The following is a 22,523-nucleotide window of genomic DNA, read 5'->3' on the forward strand; positions in this document are numbered from 1 at the left end:
AAACTAGTTTAACTCAGCACAGTACTGTGCTTGGTTCAACTCTTCAGCAAATTCCAGCCTGGATTTATATCCAAAAGCACCTTCCATGACCAACATTAAGTGCATTTCTCAGGTTTGACGTGCTTTCTCCACTATTTACTCAGCCAAAGCTATTTCAGGCACCAACCAATTCCTACAGAAGCCAGCAGAACAGCAGGGGTGAAGTTTGCCATGGGAGCACCTCCCAGCATCCCAGGCTGCTGGAGCCTGGAGCACAAGGAGCCAGCCAGCTTGTCACCCCATGTCCCCAGGCACACAGCACCCCAAGGGGAGCAGCCCTTGCTGCTGCCACCACCTGCTGGGCACAGCTAATCCACCCAGCCAAGCAGTTCATTAGGCAGCTGCTAATTGAAGGTAGCAGTCAGCAGTCTCTGCTCCCTGCTCATCTCCCTCTTCCTTAAATGAGCACACAGTCAGGATCACTAAATTAGATCATGTCCCAGAGAGGTTGTGACCAGCAAGACACCAACTGAAGCAGATCTGCATACAAGCCACCAGGAACTCCCTCACTCACCACCAGGACCTTGTTCTCCTACTGCAGAAGAGCAGTTTTCCTCCTCAAAGCAAGTTTGCATCCGTAAGTGACCCTACTGCAGGACAAAGTCCCTGCCCACGGCTGAGGGGTTGGAAGTAGATCATCTTAAAGGTCCCTTCCAACCCAAACCATTCTGTGATTCTATGAAAATGAAGCAAAGAGTTTCTAAGAAAAGTGCAGCTCAAGAACACTCAGGGAAAACACTGGTTACCCTGCAAAGCATCCAGGCTTCCTACGCATCTCTGCAGCCACTGCACCTGAACAGGGCAACAAGAACTCCTGCAAAATCCCAAGTCTCCTCCTCCTCCACTGCCAGAGGAGCTGTGTGCTGGGTTCTGGAGTACTTTGGTAATCCCCGATGGGACGTTATGCTGATTACAACTTCCTGAAAGGGGTCTTTCCAAACAGTGGACCTCTAAAACCAACAGGCTCTGCTGTGCCTGGGACACTGCCTGCCTGGCAGGCTGTTGCCAACAAGGAAAATCCCCCAGCGAGCACAACAGCCAGACAGAACTTGTTACAGTGAACAAGTAAGTAACCAATCTAGATTAAGGGCAGTGGTTGCACTGGCAGCTCAGGATCGACCATGCAATGAGCTGGTTCTTCCCTGTATCATCTCCAGCCCCAGGAAGGCTGGACCAGGACACCCTAGATGATGTTCTGCTCAGCAGGACCCCCATTTCTAACTGAAGCAAGATGTTCTCCTCTCTGGTTTTAGTGCACCCAAGAGATCAGCTAGATCAGCTGGAGCTAACGCTTTCCTGAACTGAGCCAGAAGTTTTAAGCAGCCAGAGCCAGTTGCTGTCCCTATCCTGGGCTGAGGAGCACCTGCACAGCAGCAAAACAGCTGCCACTTGTAACCAAGGTCGTGTATCATGACCAGAAATGCTCCAAGGGTTTTGCTTGGTGAGAAACCAGCAACCCACACCTCAGCACAACCCCCATCACTGCTCCAGAGACTGGAGAAAACAATTAAAAGCATGAAGTCCACACACTACAGAGAAAGGGAGCAATTAAGTGCCAACTTCTGGAAAGGTAGAAGCCCTTTGCTGTCTGGGTACTATGGTTACTGCTCACTGTGCAGCCCAGTCAGTAATTGGCAATTAACTCAAATTTAGCATGGCCTGGAAGGTACCAGCATTGGGTGTCTCTAGAATAAAAGATGATGATCAGAGCTCCAACTTTGATCCCCAGCCACAGGTGGGCTCCAAGCTTGCTCCTACAACCTGCCAGAGAGCTATTTGGGGGAGGAGGGGAAGGGAAAACAAGCATGTTTTGCTCTCTCAAGACAGCAAGTTCTTAGGAAAATTGAGGTTTGTGGACAGGACAGCCTGTTCTGTCATTAAAATGTTGATGTTACCACAGGTTGAACTTCAGATAACTGTACCACCAAACAGCCTTACCAGCCAGACACCTCTAAGAGGAAACGTCAGCAAGTTGTCACAGCAAGTGACAGTGTGTGCAGTGCCCAACCATCGCTAACACAGCCCCGAAAAGCTGAGAAGTCTTGCCACTATTCCTGCAAACAGGAATAGTGTCCCCTTCCTGGAAGTGTTGAAGGCCTGGTTGGACAGAGCTTTGAGCAACCTGGTCTAATGGGAAGTGTCCCTGCTCATGCAGGGAGTTGGAACTAGATGATCTTGAAGGTCCCTTCCAACCCAAACCATTCTATGAAGCAGGTACTATGGCATCCAAGGAGCTCATTTTCCTGTAATGATCTTCCTGCTCTGCCTAAAGGAATCATCCAACAGCATCTCACCATGCCTGCTGGCAGCTGTGACATTGCAGACCAAGGAGAACTGCTGGGTTCCTGTCAGAAGAGCAGGGATTTCAGAGAGGACACTCGCACCACCCGGATTGCTGTGCCAAGCCCCAAGTCCTGTCTGGCATCAGGGGTGATGTCCCTGTGCCCATGTTTTATGGTTCAACACGAGGAAGCCACCACAAGAGGGCAAGTTCACAGAGCAAGCAGTGCATTGTGCTTGAAACAAACTGCCAAGTAAATCACAAGGAGGGTTTTCATTGCAGCAGGCAGCCGAGCCTCCTGTTCTGGGTGGCCACCTCCACAGAATTATAAAAATCACAGAATGGTTTGGGTTGGAAAGGACCTTCAAGATCATCCAGATCCAACCCCCTGCATGGGCAGGGACACCTCCCACCAGCCCAGGTTGTTCCAAGCCCCATCCAACCTGCCCTTCAACACTGCCAGGGATGGGGCAGCCACAGCTTCCCTGGGCAACCTGGGCCAGGCTCTCACCACCTCCACAGTGAATAATTTCTTCCCAAGATCTCATCTCCATCTCCCCTCTTCCAGCTTAAAACCATTCCCCCTCATCCCATCCCTCCCTGCCCTTGTCCCAAGCCCCTCCCCAGATTTCCTGGAGCCCCTTCAGGCACTGGAAGGTGCTCTAAGGTCTCCCTGGAGCCTTCTCTTCTCCAGGCTGAACATCCCAACTCTCCCAGCCTGGCTCCAGAGCAGAGCTGCTCCAGCCCTCTAGATTTTCATCTAAGGGATTTGGTTTCTACTCTTTTGCCTGTCAGAAGGAACTGCTGAGCAGATCCTTGGACCTTCACCTTTCAGCAGAAACTAGACACTGGTGAAGTGGTTTTCTAGAAGATTCCCACCATGTTACCCAATGTTATGTCAGTAAAATGGCCACCTGCATGGCCGCTCTCCGCACCAAGTACCAAATGCAGCAAGCATGGGCTGGAGCTACCCTCAACTGGGCAGACGAGCAATCCCAACCAGAAGTCTGAGGAGGAACAGCCAGTCAACCTGTCTCCTGGATTTTGGGATATGCAAGGATTTGGGATCTGGCAAGGGCAAGCATTGCTTTAGCAGACATGCTATATAAATAGCAGTCACTGGCCTACCCTGTGGTATCAGAGGAGACCTGACAAACAGCAGCTGAGCTGTAGTTGTTCCACAGTGAAACACTTTACACTAACAGCCCACTGTGGAACACAAAGACAGAGGCAAGGAAGGTCAGTCATTCCCTGTGACTCAAAATTAGCTTATTTTTACAGGGCACTAGCTTCATGAGCATCTTGCTTTCCCCAGGAGCCCAGGGCAGCAGAAGGCCTCTGTGACTGCCAAAGGCTGGCAGGAGCATGGAGCAAACAGCTTTCAGATAATCTGATCTTAGCCACGTTCCATAGCTAGGAAGCTTTCTATGAAATAACTGTTGCCACATACTGCTTCAAGCCATGTTGCCTTCCCAAGATACCATCTGCTGATCTCCATCCAAGAGGGGTAATGGGGACAAGTTACTCCTGGGGAGATTCTGATTGGACACCTGAGGAAAATTTCTCACCATGAGGACAATCAAACATTGGAACAGTCTCCCAGGGGAAGTGGTGGATTCCCCCACGCTGGACAGTTCCAAGTCTCAGCTTGACGGGGTGGTGAGGTCTCATATAAACTATAGTAGTACCTAGAAAGGTTGGACCAGATGATCCTTGAGGTCCCTTCCAACCTGGCATTCTATGATCCTATGATCCAAGAGGACTGGGCAGGCCCCACATGTACTGAGGAGCTGCCTGGACAGACAAGACTACTAAAGCTATACGATGGCCAGACAGGTTCCATCACTGAGTAAAGAATATTTGAGGGTTTTTTTATCCTGCATCTGAGCAGAGATGTTGAATAAAGTGCTGAGAAAGCAAGTGTCCTTATGGCAAGCAGAAAATTGCTGGTTTGGGTTCTCTTATAAAACACAGGCCATTAGACACTCCCCATTCGTGTAAGCCCTGCATGCAACAGTGCTGACCTGCCCTGGGGAAGTTCTGCACACACTCCTCCAACTTATGTGCTTCACAGCCATAATTCATAAGCTGGTCAGAGCCGTGCCCTTTAAAGGCTTCATGCCTTTTAATAAGACAAAGCCTTCATCAAATGGGAAGAAGCTCAAGTTCACTTCAGATGCCAGCTCTAGAGACAACAGCAGATGCAAAAGCCATGTAACTTTTCCTGGAAATCCCACCCAGGAGGGAAGAGCAGAGGCAATCTTAAGAGCCTAGGATCCCTCCAGTGCTTCAGAGGCAACATCATCTGGAGGTTTACCCAAAAACTCTGCCTGTGAGAACATGGGCTGAATGCTTTGTCACAAACACAGCCAACACGCCTCAATCTAATTGCTGCTTGAGAACCAACAGCTTTGTGTGAGGTCTCCACCAGCAACAGATGAAATCCCACACCCTGTTCAGATGATGGGCTCAAAGCACAGCTTGAGCAGGAGACAAGTGCTGCACTGATACCCAGGCAGAGCACACAGCACAGGCTGGCTGACAATGGGACCTACTGTTAGTTCTTTTGAAGTTTAATGTGAAGTTGAGATGAAAGCCGTGCTGTTGGCAATACTTTTTACAGCACCACTTTAGCAAGAAGCTCACAACCCCCAACTCAGAGGTATTCTGCATTTCACCACAGCATCCACCAAAACTCTGTACCATCTCCTGAAGGGTGACACAAACAGAAGTTGTTCCTCAAAGGTTTCTAGGTCATCTAAAGAAGGGTAATGAAGACCAGGAGGAGACCAGTTCCCAGGCAAAATTAAGTCAGAAATGACCTCCCTGGATCCAGTGCCACCTCAGAAGCACAGAAACAAAACACAAGATGGGGGCAGGGCGGATATGAAGGGAGGATCATGGACCCAAGAGACCAAGTAATTCTTTCCTCAAGACTACTTTTCAGCATAAACATTAATTGGAGAAAGCAAGCCCCCCTCCTGAGTCAAAGAAACACTCCAGATAGCTAATTCCCCCTTCAATCTTTGAATGCCACCTCTACCCTAGACAAAGGAAAATCACTTAGCTGCACAGCATGAGGCCATGCAGCTATTGCCACCATGGCTCACACAATGCCAAGCTCTCTGCTGTCCTTCTGTCCCAGAGTCCTAGGCTGGAATCTTCAATCTCAACTGCCAGCATTACAGGAAGATGATATACAAAGAGCACTCCGTGTAACCAGAAACAGCTGGAACACTGTCATTAACACTGTCCTAAGAAGGTACTCTGCTCTCTTACCCTAACCCACTGACCTTCTCAAAGAGGAAAAGCCCCCAGATGCCAAGCAAGCTTACAGAGTACAAGCAAGAGAGCAAAGCAGCCAGCCAGAACCCACCCTGGAAGAGGGAAGTGAGCCAGCTCTCCCCAGTGCAGCCCCTGCTCCGGCAGCAAGGGAGAGCTTCCCACAGGGAGGCAGCAGATGGCTGCTTCAGCACAGGCACAGGGGCAAGACTGGCTAGAGCCTCACCAAGGGTCAGGCAAGGTAGTGCTTTCCCCCCTCAGCAGCCACTGGCCCACTGCCAGGATCTGCCTCCCGAGCTCAGCATGCATCACTCCCCAGGGACAGAAAGGATGTGAAGGCAGAATCATGTCACATACCTCTATTTCTCCACATAGCAGAGAATCTGGCCAGGTATCCCATGTCCTGAGGCTGCTGAGAGGCAGCAGGTGACAGCCAGCCCTCGCCCAGTGGTCAAGCACACACTACCTGCCCAGAGGTCAACCTAAGCAGCTCCATGCCCCAAGCTTCCTCCTGTCCCCAACTGGGGCCAGCTCTGACACCATGGTGGCTGCTCAGGCAACCACCAGCATCCAGATCCTGCACCAGTTCTGCAGCTCCAGGGGCAGATCCTGACCTCACCCTGTATTGCCACAGAACACTGAATCGGCACCAGTGGCCACTGCACACCCCACAGGGAAAGTGAATCAATACCACTCTGAAATCCTTGGATCAAAGGCAACACATCACCAAACATAACTGCATAGGCATGTTCTGAATAGGCCTTATTGGCTACATCTGACCTCATGCAGAAAGCCCGGATGCCCAATCACTGGTAAGTGGAACAGACATTTCTGCACTTCAGACATTTGTGACTCACTGGGAGGCTCAGTTCTGCCACAGCTCCCCTGCTCTCCCTCCTCCCTCTCCAATTATTAATGCTCCAAGTTTAAAAGACTTGTTGCATTATGCTAATGGGCGAGTTGGGTACAAGATGTACACTGAGGGACTGAAGCAACAAATCCAGATTTGCTTGTTAAGATGTTAATACCTCAGAGCTACGAGGAAATAGGGAGCTAACACAGGGGGGGAAAAAACTCCAGTAGCCACCAAGCCAAAAAAACTCTGTCCTCTTTGGAGGTGCTCATTCCCATCCCCTCCCAAGTCATTCCCCCTCAGCAGTCAGGGCTCATTCATTAGCTCTGTGTGAATGATGATCTGTGTATGAATCACACTGCTCACTAATGATTCAGGCAGTTGTAAAGCAGGGTATCAGGCTGCTGAACCACCAAAGGCTATAAAACACTTTCTGGAGTTCTCGTCTGACACGTAACCATTCTCCCAGATCAGGTTGTTTTCTGCCACTTTGCTAGTGTGTGCTCTCAAAACAACACTTCCTAATTGTTGCTGTAATTCAAAAGAAACAGGTAGAGCAGGCAGATGAGAAAGCCCAGGAAACGTTTTACAACAATTAGACAGAAGCCAACAACAGGGTATCAACAACCCTTGGGACACTCTCCCTGGCTCCTGCTGCCTTCTCACCTGGCACAGAGTGGCTTTCTCAGACCACCCACCCTTGACACCACAAGCTTTTCAGAGACATTGCCTCAGTCCTGTGGGGTCTGATCAGCCCCACTCCCATCAAATCCATATTCAGCTCCTAACTCCAGCACTTTGGAGACTGACAGGCTGCAAAGGCTCAATCCAAGCAGGGCAACAACGTGGAAGCAGCTGCAGCACATCCTGTGACCAGAGCCCTCAGGTATCACTTCTGTCCTGCACTACTTCTAGTCTAGCTTTTCTGCAAATGTCTCCTCCTCCCCACACTACCAGAAGCAGGACAGTATTAGTATCATGGCCTTTACCTCTACAACAGAAACGTGACCTCCTTTAGCAACCACCCTGAAGACAAGTGGGCTAAGAAAGCAGCACTCTGAGGAAGCAGTTCAGCTTAGGTACAGACTTAAACCATAACCTCTTCCCTAAACAGTCCTGACTTTAATGACTGATCATAAATCCAAAGCAGAAAGTCCCCTGCCAGTTCAGAGAAATGACACATGCCACCCCACAGATGCTACACTTCCAGTCCCTGCCCCACTCCTGTGTCTCAGCTTCCCCACAGAGCCAAGGACAGCCATTTACCCCCAGACTGGCCCAGCCCAGATTCCAGCAGAAGCAGAAGACTTTTAGCAAAAGCAGGCCCACTGGAGACACAGCTTGCTGTGCAGAGATCCCCAAGGCTATCCCATGACTGACACTATCATGACATACCAGCACTGCAACCTAATTAACACAGCAGAGGCTGGAAAGCCAAGTAGTACCTTCCCACAGCACTGCCCTTCACAGATCAACCTGGCCTGGCTCATGGTCTCCATCACATTCCACATGCTAAGATGAAAGCTTCAGTTCTGCAGAAACAGATCCCATATCAAAGGTAAACTCTCCCAGAGCCCAGACCTGAGGCACAGCCATGCCAAAGAGATCCCAGTTGAGAAGATGATGGAAAGAGATCTGCTGCCAGCCTGGGAGCAGGGGAGGGAACCTCTGAACTGACATCTCTGGCAGAGCAGCCAGAAAGCAGGCACAGCAGTGAAAGACCACACCAAATCCTCCTCCTGATGGAAGCCATCCCTGAAAGACAAGATAGTTACACTGCTACTTGCCTAGACATGGTGGTGTTGGGACACTCACATAAGACACACTATATATGGTGTGATGGATCTTCTGTGCCTGTAAGGTGCAGTAGAGGAGTTCACAGTGGAATTCAAGATCAACTTTTCCAGCACATTCAACTGTTAGTCCAGCAGTTGCACCTTCAGTGCAAGAAGCTGTACAGCCCCAGCTATCAGCAGAGCAGCCCCACAGCCAAGTGCTGCAGGTGCTCCCAGGAGTGACCAAGTACTGCCAAACTCATGAGAGAAACACAGCTCACCAGTGCAGCACAGTATAACCCCAGCACCACCAGTTTCCCAGAGCTTTGTTCAAAAGAAATCAGGAACAAGGCAAACCTCTACAAGACATTTACTTCCAGTTGACCCCAGTTATTTCCTAGATGCATCCCAGCAGCTAGTGCTGCTGCAACACTCACTGGTCATTTTGGAAAGACCCACCATGCTAACAGAACAAACCAAGACTATCTTGTTCTCCAGAACCACCAGGTCATCCAAAGAGGTCTCAGTCTTGCCAACTTGTCTGCTCACAGAAGTAGCAGCATCCTAGGACACCCCAGAAATGAGCAGCCTGCCACCCACCTTCACCCAAGCAGCCTCCTGTCCCTGTTGCACAAAGCTGGGAAACAGCAGCAGCTTGAGGCTAATTGCAAGGCTGGGCCCTTCCACCAGGACCAGCAAGGCTGGTCCACCTGCCTGGACTGCCAGGCAGCAAGGCAAGTAAATTACTCTTTCTGCAACAGAAGCTGGGAAAATAATTTATGTCTAAGCAACAGGTCAGCTCTCCCACCCTCAGCCCAACTAGTGTATGTTTCACTTCGCAGGAATTCCCACACATTTCAGGGCCTCTGTCCTTCCCAGTGACACTGTCTCATGTTTGGTTTGCCCCATATCACAGGTGGAAGCCTCACAGCCTTGGCAGAACCCAAACCCTGGCTGGAAACTGCATCACTTTGCTTTCCCATGGCTCTGGAGACACCATGACTTCTTCTCTTACTATTTCTCCATTCTCCTGCCTTGAGACATTTCTTCCAGCTACAACCAGAGTAATTTGTTCAGACTCAGTTACTGGACTTCCTCAGAAGCCTGCACATGCCACCCCCAATCATCACACCTTCCAAAATACTTTATTTGGAAAAATCTTCAACATACTCTGACAACCTCAGCTGTGCTTGCAGGCAGAGCCTTCCAAGACACCATCCTCTTTGCCTCCTCTTTCCCTGTTCCAGAACACAACTGGGAAGGGCTACTGGTCTGAACAGAAGTCTAGCCTTTAAGCTCTAGGCAGGAGAGATGTCTCAAGGGAGCAGATTCCTGAAGGTTTTCCCATCATAATGCAGCTCCACAGCCTGCATCAGCACCTGCTGTGCTCTCACTCAGGGTCACAATGCCCACCTGCCCAGCAGAGGGGTTAGCAAACCCCTTCTTCTCCCCTTGCAGGAAGGAAGCCCTCATTTCCAAGACTCTGAGGAGTGATCCAAATGTGGCTCAGATGGGACATCTCAGGCCTTGGCTTGCAAGGAGACTGCTGGTTGCTGCTGACACTTGTTTTGCCAAGCATTTACAGCTTAGATTAGCAGAAAAAACTGAGCATAGCTCTGCTCACTATTCAGAACTGCAAAGACCAAAGGAACAAAGAGTGATTGTCAGTTTAACACTGACACTGGAAAACTGCATGAAGCAACAGCAGAAAGGCCCTGAAAAAGGAAAAGAGAAAAACAGTGGCTGACACTGCTTCTTGGCTTGACCTGCTGCAACACCCTCATGCAGAGACATGGCTGCAGCTTCTAGGGGGGCACAGCCTCCCTCCAAGACATTGTTTTACAGACACTAACTTCTCCCTTTGCAGGGGGGAGCAGAGATGCTTGATGCAAGTCTGAGCACTCCGAGCTCCCAGAGGTGAATGAAAAGGCTAGAGACTTCACACAAGGGCTTACCTTGCCCATCACCAGCCTTGTCCCCTCATCTTCTGGCTAGAAAGGTTAACTGCCTGTAGCACAGAAAGCAGCCCCATTTGCTCTCACATACTTTTCAGACACCAGCTACCCTCCCTTCTCACCAAATCAGAAAGATCAACACATTCACTTTAGTACTGTTTGCAACTCAACTTTGGAAGAGCTAAGAGGAGATAAGAGACACTTGTGTTTTAGGAAGCAAGATACAGACAAAAGCTCCTTTTAACTTCCTGCCAGCAGAGATAGGGTTTTGGGGGAGGTTTGGCAGCTTTAAAAATTATTCTTCTTTGGTTTGATTTGCCAGAGACCAGTGAGGCAGCCAGCTTCCCTACACAGGGCTGGGAAAACAACACAGGACTTTCATGCTAGGATGTTACCTAGTTTGAGAAGCAGCCTCACCCTCACTAGCCTGAACAGCTACTGCTAAAGCTGAACCTCTACTCTTCTGCCTTGGGCTTTCTGACCAAATATTGCCATTTATCTCATCTACCCCAGACATGACCAAAAGCACTGCCTTGCTCTTCTGCTCACTTAACATTTGGGTAGCATTCTGCAGGCTTCCCTGAGATTTTACCAAAATAGCTGGCTAAGAGCAGAGGTGCCCCAACCAACATGCAAATTGAGAGTCCAGCTCCAGCTTCCTCCACCTCCAGTCCCTTTGATCCACTGCAGGAACAACCAGCACATGAAACTGGGACACTGCTGCTGGGTGACTATGAGGAGGACATGAGTAAGGGAAGGTGGAGATGCCAGGGAGTCCCTGGCCCTCCACATCACCCTATTTACAGGCTTTGCCCCCTAACCCACCCCAGAACAGGTCTTCCTTCTTGGCAGGAAGAGGAAGTGACTCTCCCAAAGGCCGGAAAAGCCTGTTTCACTGCCCCTTGTGCCTAACGCTGCTGCTGGCAAAAGCTCCAGCATCTCTTCCCCTCAGTGGACCCAAACAGACCTGGATAACTTCAGCCACAACTCCCTGGAAAGCATGATGTGCATTTCCACATAACCAGCACAACCTTGCTCCTAGGGAGGGCTACTGGGCTTCCTCCCATCAAGGCACAGCGGTTATCGGGACATCTGGGGCCCCAGAGAGCTCAGCCAAACCCCCTGCACACGTTTCACAGCACCTGCAGCATCTTTACCATGAAGTAGAGATGTGGTGAGGATCAGTGATGGGGAAGAGGAAACAGCCACCCTCTCCAGCTCTCCAAGCCCACCCTTCAGCAGCACCTCTCCAAGGCCAGTTTCCATCCTGCTCTCTGCAACACTCCCTTATCCCAAACAGCAGGAGAGCTGTGGCTAAAGGCAGACATGCTCCTGCTGCCCCATTCTGGATCAGGGAGAGCCAAAATGCTCACTGTCCACTTCCAAAGCACCCCCAGCCTCCTCAGGGCTGACACAGGGTCCCCCATAGCTGGTCTCACAGCCTGCCACAGATGCCTCCAGCTCCCCAAGCCCTTCCAGCCTCAGGGCAGAAGTCACTCACACATTCCATGCTTGCTGGGACCTCCCCAGGAGTACAACACATGCTGCCAGCACCATGTGAAGGCACAGCTGAACCATCAGCTTCACCAGCCAAAGTCCACTCTGCTGCAGGGAGGGAAGACCAGCTCCACACCCCCTTTTCCCACCCCTTGCACAGCTACACCATAAATCAGATTTTAAAAACGCAGGGACACTTGTGGCTTGGGTTCTGCTTTGCTTTCTCCTCCTGCCTGGCTTAGTTTTCAGCTGAACCATTTCCCCGGCCTACTCTGCACACAAGAACAAACACAGCAATAAGGAAAGAACAAGACAGGGGCTCAGCTTACACGAGCTGTCTGGAGGCAGGCTGCCTTTGGGGTGGCACAGACCAATGCCCCCAGTGCCCCAGTGGGAGGAACACGGGCTCAGATGAGCCTGAGGAAACCAGAGCCACAAGGGCAGTTCAAGAGTCACCTTTCATTTTTATTTTATTGCCTTGCACACCGAGACACACACTTTCTTTGCTATTTTACAGCTCCAGTATCTACAGCTACTCGAGCCCAAGTGGCTTCCTGACCCACACAACAAGCCCCTGCTGAGTTACCCAGGGGAACAGGCAACGTGTCACCTCTGGCAGGGGACAGGCTGCAAGAACACCCAGCAGTTTTACTTCTGGTGGGGAAAAAAAAATAAAATAAATCAAAGCACAAAGTGGGATTCAAGACTCTAAATGCCATGCCACCCAAACCCTGGAAGAGCTTGCTTTGGGGGGAAACAGAGCTCAGCACTTCCCCTGGGAGGTGAAAGGGTGAGGAAGATCAAGTAAGGGCCAGACACAGAATAAAGTCACGGCTGCCTGTGCCTCCCTGCCCTCAGCCCTGCCCGTCCCGAGCCAGCTGGGCCCTGGGGAGGAGCCCAGGCCCGCACGGGGCCCGGAGGAGCCGGAATCCGCCGCTCCCGGTGCCAGCTGGCACAGGGCGGCCAGAGGGAAGGCAGGACGCGGAGCTCCGCAGCCAGCCCGCTCCCCCCCGCCCCGGGAAGTGCCGGGGGAGGCCGGCGGGGAGCAGCGCGGCCCTTCCCGAGCGGGAAACACGGGGACGCTTCCCCCCCCCCCCCCCCCCCAAACCCCTCTCAGCCTCCCCCGGTGTCCCGGGGAGCACATGGCTCTCCGGGCCCCAAACCCCGCGTCCCCTCTGGCAGCCCGAGCTCCCCTGCGGCCGTTCCAGCAGGCGGCGAGACAAAAGGGGCCACCGGAGGCCGGGAAGGGGCTGCCGGGGGCTGCACCTCGCCCACCCCCGCCGCGGCAGCCCCGGGCCGGGCGGCAGCCCCTCGCCCCCCGCTCCCCGCCGGGGCTCCCGCTCCTCCAACCCCCCCCCCCCCCCCCCCCCGCCCCAGCCCCCGCCGCCCGGGCACCGCCGAGCCCCTCCCGCTCACCCGCGGGCCGCTTCCAGGCTTTTGATGAGCTTCTTGATCTTCCAGATCTCCACGTTGCGGTCGGCAGCGCTGGGATCGTCCGCCATCTTCTCCCTCCTCCTCCTCCTGCTGCGGCGGCTGCGGCCTAGCGGCGGGCGGGCGCAGGCACCGCGCTCAGACCCCGGCCCGGCCCGGCCCGCCGCTCCTCGGGCCCGGTGCCCCCGCCTCAGGCCCCCCGGTGCCCCCCTCCCCTCAGGCCCAGTGCCCTCGGTCCCCCTGCCTCGGCCCGGTGGCCCCCCCCTCGTGCCCCCCGGTACCCCCCTCAGGCCCGGTGTCCCCACTTCAGGCCCGGTACTGCCCCCCCCCCCCCCCCCCGCCTCAGGCCCGGTGCCCCCCCCCCTCGGGCCCGGTACCCCCCGGAACCCCCCCCCCGGGCCCTGTGTCCCCCGGTACCCCACCTCAGGCCCGGTACCCCCCGATACCCCCCCCTCAGGCCCGGTACCCCACCTCAGGCCCGGTACCCCCCGATACCCCCCCTCGGGCCCGGTGCCCCCGGCGCCCCCCCTCGGGCCCGGTACCCCCGGTACCCCCGGTGCCCCCCCTCAGGCCCGGTACCCCCCGGCGCCCCCCCTCGGGCCCGGTGCCCCCCGGCGCCCCACCTCGGGCCCGGTGCCCCCCGGCGCCCCACCTCGGGCCCGGTGCCCCCCGGTACCCCCGGCGCCCCACCTCAGGCCCGCTGCCCCCCGGTACCCCCGGCGCCCCCCCTCGGGCCCGGTGCCCCCCGGTACCCCCGGTGCCCCACCTCGGGCCCGGTGCCCCCCGGCGCCCCACCTCGGGCCCGGTGCCCCCCGGTACCCCCGGCGCCCCCCCTCAGGCCCGGTGCCCCCCGGTATCCCCGGCGCCCCCCCTCAGGCCCGGTGCCCCCCGGCACCCCCGGTGCCCCACCTCAGGCCCGGTGCCCCCCGGCGGCTGGCGGCGCTGACGTCGGCGCCCGGCTGCTCGCGCTCCCCCTCGCCGCGCACCATGTGTTGCAATCGCCTCACGTGGGCCTGTGACATCACTTCCGGGAGGGGGGTGAGCCTCCCGCCCCGCCCGGGCGGGAGCGAAACGCTTCGCTATTGGCTGCCATCCCGCCGGGCACCGCCCCCTTCCCGCGCTGCCATTGGCTGCTGCCCCGCGCGGGGTGCGATGGGAGCTGTAGTCCGTGAGCGGCTCCAGGCCGGGGGGCCGGGCCGGGCAGCGGCGGGACCGACCGGGCCCCACCGGGGGGGGATCCCGACCCCGCAGCCGGATTTATGGCCGAGAGCAGCCCCAGCGCAGCCCCTGCCGTCCTGCTCCCGGGGCAGGAGGCCACCCGCGGGCACCGGCCCCGGCGGTGGCGGGGCAGGCAGCCGAGGGGGCAGGGAAAGGCCCGAATCCCCCCGGGAAAGGTACCGAGGAACCCGCGGGAATGGAGGGGGGGGGCGTGGGGGGAGCGGGCAGGGCCGTGGGGAGCGTGGGAGGGATGGGCTGCGAGCCCTGGAGCGCCCGGCCAGGGGGGAGCGGGGAACGGGCACCGTTCTGCCCCTGGTCCCTCCTTGGCGGGGTCTCAACGCTTGGAGGAAGAGGAGGAATGAGGGGGGGGGTGGGGGGGAGGGAAGGACGTGGTTTTATGGAGCCGCAGGATTATCTCGGTTCTCCTTTCCCTGGAATGTGATGGCCCCGGAGGTCCAGGCCCAGCTCCGGGCACTGCTGGAGGCACCGGTGGGGTTGGGAATGTCTGGAGAAGGGCAAGAGGAGCCAGAGGTTGAGGAGAGGGTGGGGAAACAGCACCCCGAGGGTGGAGGTGGCTGGCTGGGATGGTGCCCTCACGGCCCTGTTCTGGAAGGGGAAGATAAGCACAGGGCTGCAGAACCCCCTGGGCCTTGGAGGGGCTGGGGGGCTCAGGACAGCCTGTCCCCAGGGCAGCAGGGTGGCCCCAGGGCAGCAGGGCTCCTCACATGCCCCTGGACATTCATGGAGGTGACCTGACCTGGCAGTCCATGGCTCTCAGAAAGCAGTGACAGGCAACAAACCCCTCCCTTGTGCTCAGAGGACAGGAGAGCTGTGGGCAGCCCACCCACCTCTGCCAGGAACTCCGAGTGCACCCATAGCCTTGGTGTCCAGGTCTGCAACCCCACAACCTGCCTTTTTTCACCCCAAGGATGCCAGGCATGAGGGTTTGGGAGTGCCAGAGCCTGAGGAGCACCTGGTGGGACAGGCTGGAACAAGGCCAGCGAGACTGGCAGGGGTGAAGCAACATTGAAGCTATTTTACTTGCTTACTCAGTGGTAGCAGGGAGGCTGAGTAGGCCCCAAGAGCTGGATGCTGGAGGGTTCACAGCCATTTATAATCCTCCTTGGAACAGTAAGACAGTGGATTATGCCTGGCTTTAGGAGATGATGTGCTGAGATGGAAGTTTCTGTGGCTGATACGACAGGCAGAGCGTACACAGGTGGACAACAACTTACCCCACGGGCTCCCTGTCAACCCTGCCCTGCCACTTCCATCCAGGGACTCTCTACTCCAGAAGAGCACCCCAGCCCCATGCACCCACTTGGCAAGAGCAGCCACAGGGGCAGAGCCACTGAGCCAGAGTGGAGTGTTCTCCTGCTGCACTCTTCAGATGTTCTAAAGAGCAGCTCTGCCTTCCCAGCACACTGCCAGCCCCTGTCTGGCAGAGAAGGGGGAGAGACTCCATCACGTGCCAACTTTTTCTTAATTGCTATCATGCACAGTCATTTCTCCCAGAGGTGCAGCCCTGCTGGAGCTACAGGCTTCCCAAGATGAGACAGGGGGCAGTGAACCCCCAACAGCCTCTCCTTGTACTGACAGAAACACCTGCCCAGCAGAGGGATGGCAGCAGTTAACTCCCCAGGACAGGGGTTTTTATAAAAAGACACCTTTTAATAAGTGGTGACACCTCAGTTGCTGCCTCTCCTACCTTCCTGGTAGTTTTTTCATGGCAAGGAACTGTTCTCAGCAGGACACATCTCACCCGACTTCACTTTTCCCTCCCCAAATCAATAATTTAGCTTATAAAGGAGGAGCCAAAACCAGCGCATGAAAAAATAAAGAACATCTAGAAAAGATGGCTTTAACCTGTGACAGGGAAAATCATTCATTCAAGAAGGAAAGGCCAGTCCTGATCAATGATTCAGGACCCCAGGGGCCACGGGATGATGATCCCATTGCCTTTCCTGACAGCTCAACCAGCCCGGAGCAGCAGCAGGGCTGTCCTGGGCTGCCCCTGGCTCTGCTGCAGGAACATCTGGCTGCAGGTCCAGGGAGGCAGCAAGGAAAGCTTCCAAGGAGGATGGTTTTTAACCTCTTTCACTTAAGGATGTCTCCCTTCAGCAGCTGAAATACGCAGAGAGTTCCTCCTTTTTCAGACTAGTTTTGTACAGGGGATCCCTTTAGACAGCAGAGGCTGCAGAGGGCAATTCAGGACAGAAGCTACAGTCAAGTTTTGTCAAGGAGATTGTTCTCAAGAGATGCAGAGGCAAGTGCTGCCCACCACTTCCAAACCCACATACAGGACAGGAGCAGGGGATACTGTGACAGACCCAAGATACACGTTTGCACACCTGGATGACACACACACCCTGGGGGAGCAGCAGTTGCTGTGACCATCTGTGTCCTCAGAACTCCCTGGGAGCCGTGCTGGTCACACCACCTCAGCTTGCCATTACCTGCCTGGGACAGACACAGCCCTGCCACTTAACCCCCAACAAAACAGGACCTGGACCCACACCTGATGGATTTGTCACCACTTGTGGCAGCCCTCCAGCCAGCCTAGCACAAGCCCTGCAGCCCAGCCTGCTGCACCCAGCTTCATCCTCCCTCTCAGCAGCTGCAGCAGGGAGGATGGCCAGCCCTGCTCACCCCTCTGCTGAAAGCAAAACGCTGGGTTTTGGGTTGGAAATGCCCAGCTCAGCCCCCCTAGAAATGCCCCAGGCACTGCCTCCCTCCTCCTCCTCTGCCAGCACCAAGACCCTTCCTTACCTCCCCTGCTGCCCAGGCCAAAATGCCTCCAGGTCCCTCTCACTTCACAGGTAGATCACTTCCTACTCTTTAGTTTTCCCCCCATCACTGGGCCAGACTGATTCCCTCTGAAGGGGAACTCTTTGCTGGGACTGGTGGGGAGCTCAGTGGCTGAAGCAGTCTTGGTCCCTTCCAGTCCACAACTTCAAGGATTAGGTTCAAAGAATCAGGACTTGTACCCTTCCCTAATACCTTTTCCAATTTAGGAAACTGCCTAGAGTGACAGAAGAGCCCCCTCCTCCCTCCTAAATATCTGAGCTGTCAGGACAAAAGTCACTGTGAACTTTGCATTTCCTTTCCAGTGGATGACACACAGAGTGACAGAGGAGGAGGAGAGAAACAGATAAACATCCTGTGGCAAAGAGACTGCACCTCCTTGCAAGAGCTGGGTCAACAGCTGCTCTGGGTCTACAGCCTTTTCCACAAAGCACCTGAAGGTGAAGTCCCACTGTTACTGCAGATCCCAGCAAGACTTCCAGACACCTTGGGAATGCAGCAGTGACACTCCCAGAAGGGATGGACCCTCATCCCACACCAGATTCCTTCCTTTTGCATGTGAACAAAGCACAAATTCCAGACAGCTGCTGCCACTACAGCTGACTGGCTGCTCCCCACCAGGAGCTCCTGAAGGCAGTTAACATGCTCCCACTCTCCACCAAAGGCCAGGATACCAAAACTCCATGTTGGACACTTTTCTGCTTTTATTTTAAAAAAATCCAGAATGGATCCAGTAACAGTTTTATTATCAAGGAAATTGTTTTACCATAAGCAGAGAACAGACACAGGATGGAGCAGAAGGCTCAGACAAGCAAAGTATTTAACTTCCATGGAGCCTCTTTTGGAAGAAATAATGTTACAGCTAAATTTGAAGTAATCCCTCTCCTTCAGAACAAGGCTACTAACCTGGCTGCAGATCTGAATGTCCTCCAGCAACGTAACCAGCCTTGGCACTGCTGCTCACAGGCCTCACTACCTGCTCCCCAAGTGCTCAGACCCACAGAGAGGCTCCATACAGATGTCATTCTCCTCCTAGTGCCAGCAGAACTTCCATCTCTACCCTTCAATTTAGTGACATGGTTTTGAGATCAGATTTAGTACACCATTGTGCCAACTATCAGAAAGAAATGATCAGCGAGTCCCCAGGTGCCTCGGCTGAATACCACGGGGCCAAACACCTAACTTCATCTGGCATGAATTAACTTTCATCAAGTGACAATTTATCTAGCAGACACATCACTAAAAGTTTATACATTAAAGAATTTTATATATAGAATACTGCAAAAACACAGTAAGTCTGAATTCTGCCCATTGCTGCTCAGGAAGGTCCCTTCTCTCCCAAGCCTCAAGAAAAACCGACCTCTTCCTCATACTCAGTCAAGGCAAGACAGGAGACTTCTTATTGCTTCTCTTCCTTCTCTTCCTTCTGATCTCCTGAACTTCCAGAACCCTCTCGTTCAGAGGCCATCTGCAAAAGAGTTGGCTTTTTAGTTGTACTAACAATATGCTTCTCCCAGGCATTTTTTTCCTAGCTAGCTGCTTAGGTTAGTTCTAGGCTGAAGAAACCCTTCCTTCAGCGACCAGGGTGATAGTTCACTGGAGAATGGAAACCACCCTCAGCTCTGCACGACTGCTACTGAGAGGGAGGAAACTGTCTTCCCATTATTTATGCCTTCCCAGTGGATGTAACAAGCTTTGACTGCAGCACTGAATGTTTTCAGTTTGACATCAAAAAAGAAGCAGAGCTCAGCACCACCAAGGTCACCCAGAGTGTGCTACTTCCATCCTGGAGACTCCCCTGCACAGGGGGAGGACATCTGCCAGGACTTGAATGGGTGGGCCTCCCACTGGGAGGCAGAGGGAGAAGACATTCCTGATGGCCTTTCTACTGTCATTTTAGACAGACTGAACTCAAAAGTCTGGACATCACTTCTTTAGGACTCTTACACACCCAAGGCAAAGCCTTGCTCTTCTTAAAGAGATTCTGCAATTCTGAAGTTCCTTATGAAGAGCTTCCAGCACTTTTCCCTACAGCACTGTCCAGAAACACACACCACCTGGAACGTGGGCTCCCAGCAGCAGGATGGCCAAGACTTCAGGCCTTCAACTCTTGCCTGGTTTTCTACAGCCCGTGTCACACCAAGGGAGCTGCACTGAGACTCTGCCTCTCCAGGCACAGCTCTTACCTGAATGTCTGGTGTCCCCACTCACCCCTGCCCATCTTGGGGCTATAAAATGGAGATGACCATGAACTTACCTTCTTATATGCCATTTCAAAGAGTTTCAGGGAAGCCTGCTGTAGGCTGGTTGCTGCCTGCCTGATGTTTTCTCCTGTTTCAGTATCTTTACGTGCCAGAAGTTCCCTCATTTTAGCGATTTCTTCCTTCAATTTGTTGCACTGCAAGTCAGTCACAAAGAAATATGATTCAATCCTGCACTTCACTGAAAATCCCACTCCCGGGCATTTCCCCCACCTACTGGCCACAGCAAAACCACTGCTTTTTGGGTTTTTTTGCCAGGAGCCATTAAGTGAGCTCTGAAACGGAGCCATATGGTCTGCAGGGCCTAGGACTGTGCTCAGGCCCCAGCAGGAACCTGCCCACTTGACTAAACGTGCCACAGTTGGCAGTAATCAGCCCCTTGTCTGCAGCCTCAGCAGAGGTGCCAGGGACAGAAAGCCCTGTAGAGACTGAGCAGCCTGCCAAGGATGAGCTGCTCTCCCTGGCAAACCTCACCAGTGAGCCAGTCCCCCCGGGAGCCAGGATAAAGGGAAAAGAAAGCTGGGTTTCATCCATGTTTAAGGCACATGGGAAAGCCAACGAGGTAGGTTGTTCACCACCCTGTTTCATCCCTTTGCTGCACGTGGGAGCAGGAGCAGAGGCAAACCAAAGCACCACGGTCTCAGCCCAGCCCCTGTAGCCATCTGTCAGACCCTCCCAGTCTGGCATTCCTGTGTCAGACTGGCAGGCAGGGGGAGCAGGACAGCAGTGCTCACACTCCAAATGTGGGCAGAGCTCTGATTCAGATCCACGGGAAGGGGAGGGCAATCCACACCTCCTCTGTCAGGCCACCACCTCCACCCAGACCATGTAGGCCTCTGCTTTTAAGCTCTACTTCCCACTTTCCCTTGGTATTCCCCAAAAGACATTACAGGGAACAACCATCCTTGTGAGGAACAAGAATTTGGTCAAAACTGGGGAGAGACTTTGGACAAGGGCAGGGAGAGGACAAGGAAAAATGGATCAAAACTGGGAGAGGGAAGATTTAGGTCAGACATGAGGAGGAAATTCTTTAGTGTGGTGAGACCCTGGAACAGGTTGCCCAGGGAAGCTGTGGCTGCCCCATCCCTGGCAGTGCTGAAGGGCAGGTTGGATGGGGCTTGGAGCAACCTGGGCTGGTGGGAGGTGTCCCTGCCCATGGCAGGGGCTTGGAACTGGGTGATCTTTAAGGTCCCTTTACACCCAACCCAGTCTGGGATTCTATGAACAAGGATTTAGAGAAAACTCCAGTGATCATAACCCCAAACACAAAGTCAGCCAATATCCATCCCAGAGAGAGAAGAGCTGGGCTGAAAACCAGCAGTTAATAGACTGATCAGAGGCTGCTTAGCAAGGACTATCATCTTGTTCCCTCCAATCCCTTGCAGAGGCCCTTGGAGCCTTTTATTCTGCTTCTGGAAGTTGCTCACTTGAAGATTGCACAATGTGTTTTAAACTTGGCTTTTGAAATTCATAATACAGAAATTAAGCTGTCACTCAGAATGGTATGAAAAGCACTCCTTTGATACTAAATATCCACTCCAAAGATGGAAGAAAAAACTGGAGTTAAGTGGATACAGTAATTGCCTCCAAGCTCCTGGGTGCTGTGTTTGGACTCTGGAGGCTCCTGAGACTGCAGAGCAGCTTTTCCTTTGTCCCTCTGCCCATACCCTGGTAGCACTGTTTGTCATCTCCAGCTTTTGAGCAAAACTCTCCTCTCTCAGAAGCCACAGCACAGTTCTTATCAAATCACCACAAGGCCAAGCCAAGGACATAATTCATGCAGAATCCTTTCATTAACAGCTTTGCAGGCTCTTAGATCTTCAGTGACACTGAACTTGCACTTTGAAGTAGGATATTTGCTAGTATCCAAGCCACATTCTTCCAAGTGTGTCCTTTCATCCTCCCAAGTGTGTCCTTACATCCTCCCATCAGCCACAATCATCCCACTCATCAAGTGCCAACACCAGCAGAGTGGGTGACTGTGCCACCTTTCCACAGCATGGAAACACAGACAGAGTAGATGTCCCTGGCCAGAGCCAGCTGTGAGTGAAGTGAGAATCTGAGCAAGGATATAGTAAGGAATCTTTCCTGTGAGGGGATCAGAAACCACCTACCTCATCTGCAGGCAGCTGATCCTTGAACTCCTCCATCTTGGACTCTGTGTCATGGATGATGCCTTCAGCCATGTTCACAGCTTCCACACGTTCCTGGGCAAGAGAGCTCGTAAGGACCTACTGCACACACACCAGTGTGTGCCCAGCAGCTGGCAGCTCACACTTCTTCCCCCAGACTGCCCAATTCCATTCCAGCTCCCACCCAAGGGTCCTTCTTAATGGCAAGGGGGAGAAGAAGAAATAGAAGCAAACAATTTCTAGAGGCATTCTGGCATGAGAAAGCCCCAGCAGGTAGTCCTCATGCCTCCACACTCAAACTCCCTTCTCCTGGAAGTAGATGGAACTAGTACTGCTCTACTGCTGGGACACTGGAAGAGCCAGCAACTGCAGAGGCAGCACAGCTTCCTCTGACCTGCTCCTCTGGAGAGCCTCTCTTCAGCTTCTTCAGCAGCAAGGGCACCAGAGACAACTAAAATGCTGGGCTTACTCGTGTCCCTTATTACAAACACTTGTAGCATCTCACCAGTGGAAACCCTCCCTGTGCTAGGTCAGAAATCCCAGTTCCTGATGTTCTGCTGCAAAGACAGCCAAGAGGGGACAGGGCAGGCTGCAAGTACACAGGACCAGTGCTCCTGCCCAGACAGAACTCAGTCCCAGTGTCAGCATGAGCTTCACCAGCAACAGCCTCTGGCACACCCAGCCCTCTCCATCTGTCAACAGTCTACCTGAACAAGGGTGGGATAATAATGTTCTCAGGAGATGAACCACTTAGAGGGAAAGCTGAGGAAAAATATTGTCATTTCTACTGGATGTGCTCACTCTCTGTGGGATCTCAAGTTCACAGCAGGATGCTGAGTCCAGCAGAGGGATAACTCTGTTTATGCATTCATGACACTTCCATGGCAGTAGAACCATGACCAGAGAGGTGCACCAAGGGAATTCAGACAGTTACAGTTATGCAAGCCAAGTGAAGACAAATGTTAGATAATAAAGCAACCTAATCACCTTTCTC

The 22,523-nt window shown here is 53.6% G+C and overlaps 2 protein-coding genes across 5 annotated transcripts in view; both read right to left on the reverse strand.

The window, feature by feature from the left end:
- ETF1 (eukaryotic translation termination factor 1) overlaps window positions 1-14,116 on the reverse strand; it is a 30,970-nt gene extending 16,854 nt beyond the window's left edge. The window contains exons 1-2 of one of the 3 annotated variants that reach the window (XM_051631442.1): window positions 14,023-14,116; window positions 13,099-13,222 (exon numbers count right to left, since the gene is read on the reverse strand). In XM_051631442.1, the coding sequence (XP_051487402.1) occupies window positions 13,099-13,184 (86 nt within the window). In that variant the 5' untranslated portion in view covers window positions 13,185-13,222; window positions 14,023-14,116. Of the gene's footprint in view, window positions 1-13,098; window positions 13,223-13,535; window positions 13,547-13,584; window positions 13,596-14,022 lie in introns of those variants that run through there. The other 2 variants (XM_051631445.1, XM_051631443.1) reach the window with 2 other exon arrangements.
- The window catches only part of HSPA9 (heat shock protein family A (Hsp70) member 9), a 139,942-nt gene that overhangs the window by 98,888 nt on the left and 18,531 nt on the right, over window positions 1-22,523 (reverse strand). The window contains exons 15-17 of one of the 2 annotated variants that reach the window (XM_051631436.1): window positions 21,512-21,604; window positions 19,394-19,534; window positions 17,823-18,604 (exon numbers count right to left, since the gene is read on the reverse strand). The exons of the other annotated variant lie outside the window; for it this stretch is intronic. Coding sequence (XP_051487396.1) covers window positions 18,536-18,604; window positions 19,394-19,534; window positions 21,512-21,604 — 303 coding nt within the window. The 3' untranslated portion in view covers window positions 17,823-18,535. Of the gene's footprint in view, window positions 1-17,822; window positions 18,605-19,393; window positions 19,535-21,511; window positions 21,605-22,523 lie in introns of those variants that run through there. 2 annotated transcript variants of the gene reach the window in all.

Source organism: Apus apus, chromosome 13 (assembly GCF_020740795.1).
Source record: "Apus apus isolate bApuApu2 chromosome 13, bApuApu2.pri.cur, whole genome shotgun sequence".
Classification (NCBI taxonomy): Eukaryota; Metazoa; Chordata; class Aves; order Apodiformes; family Apodidae; genus Apus; species Apus apus.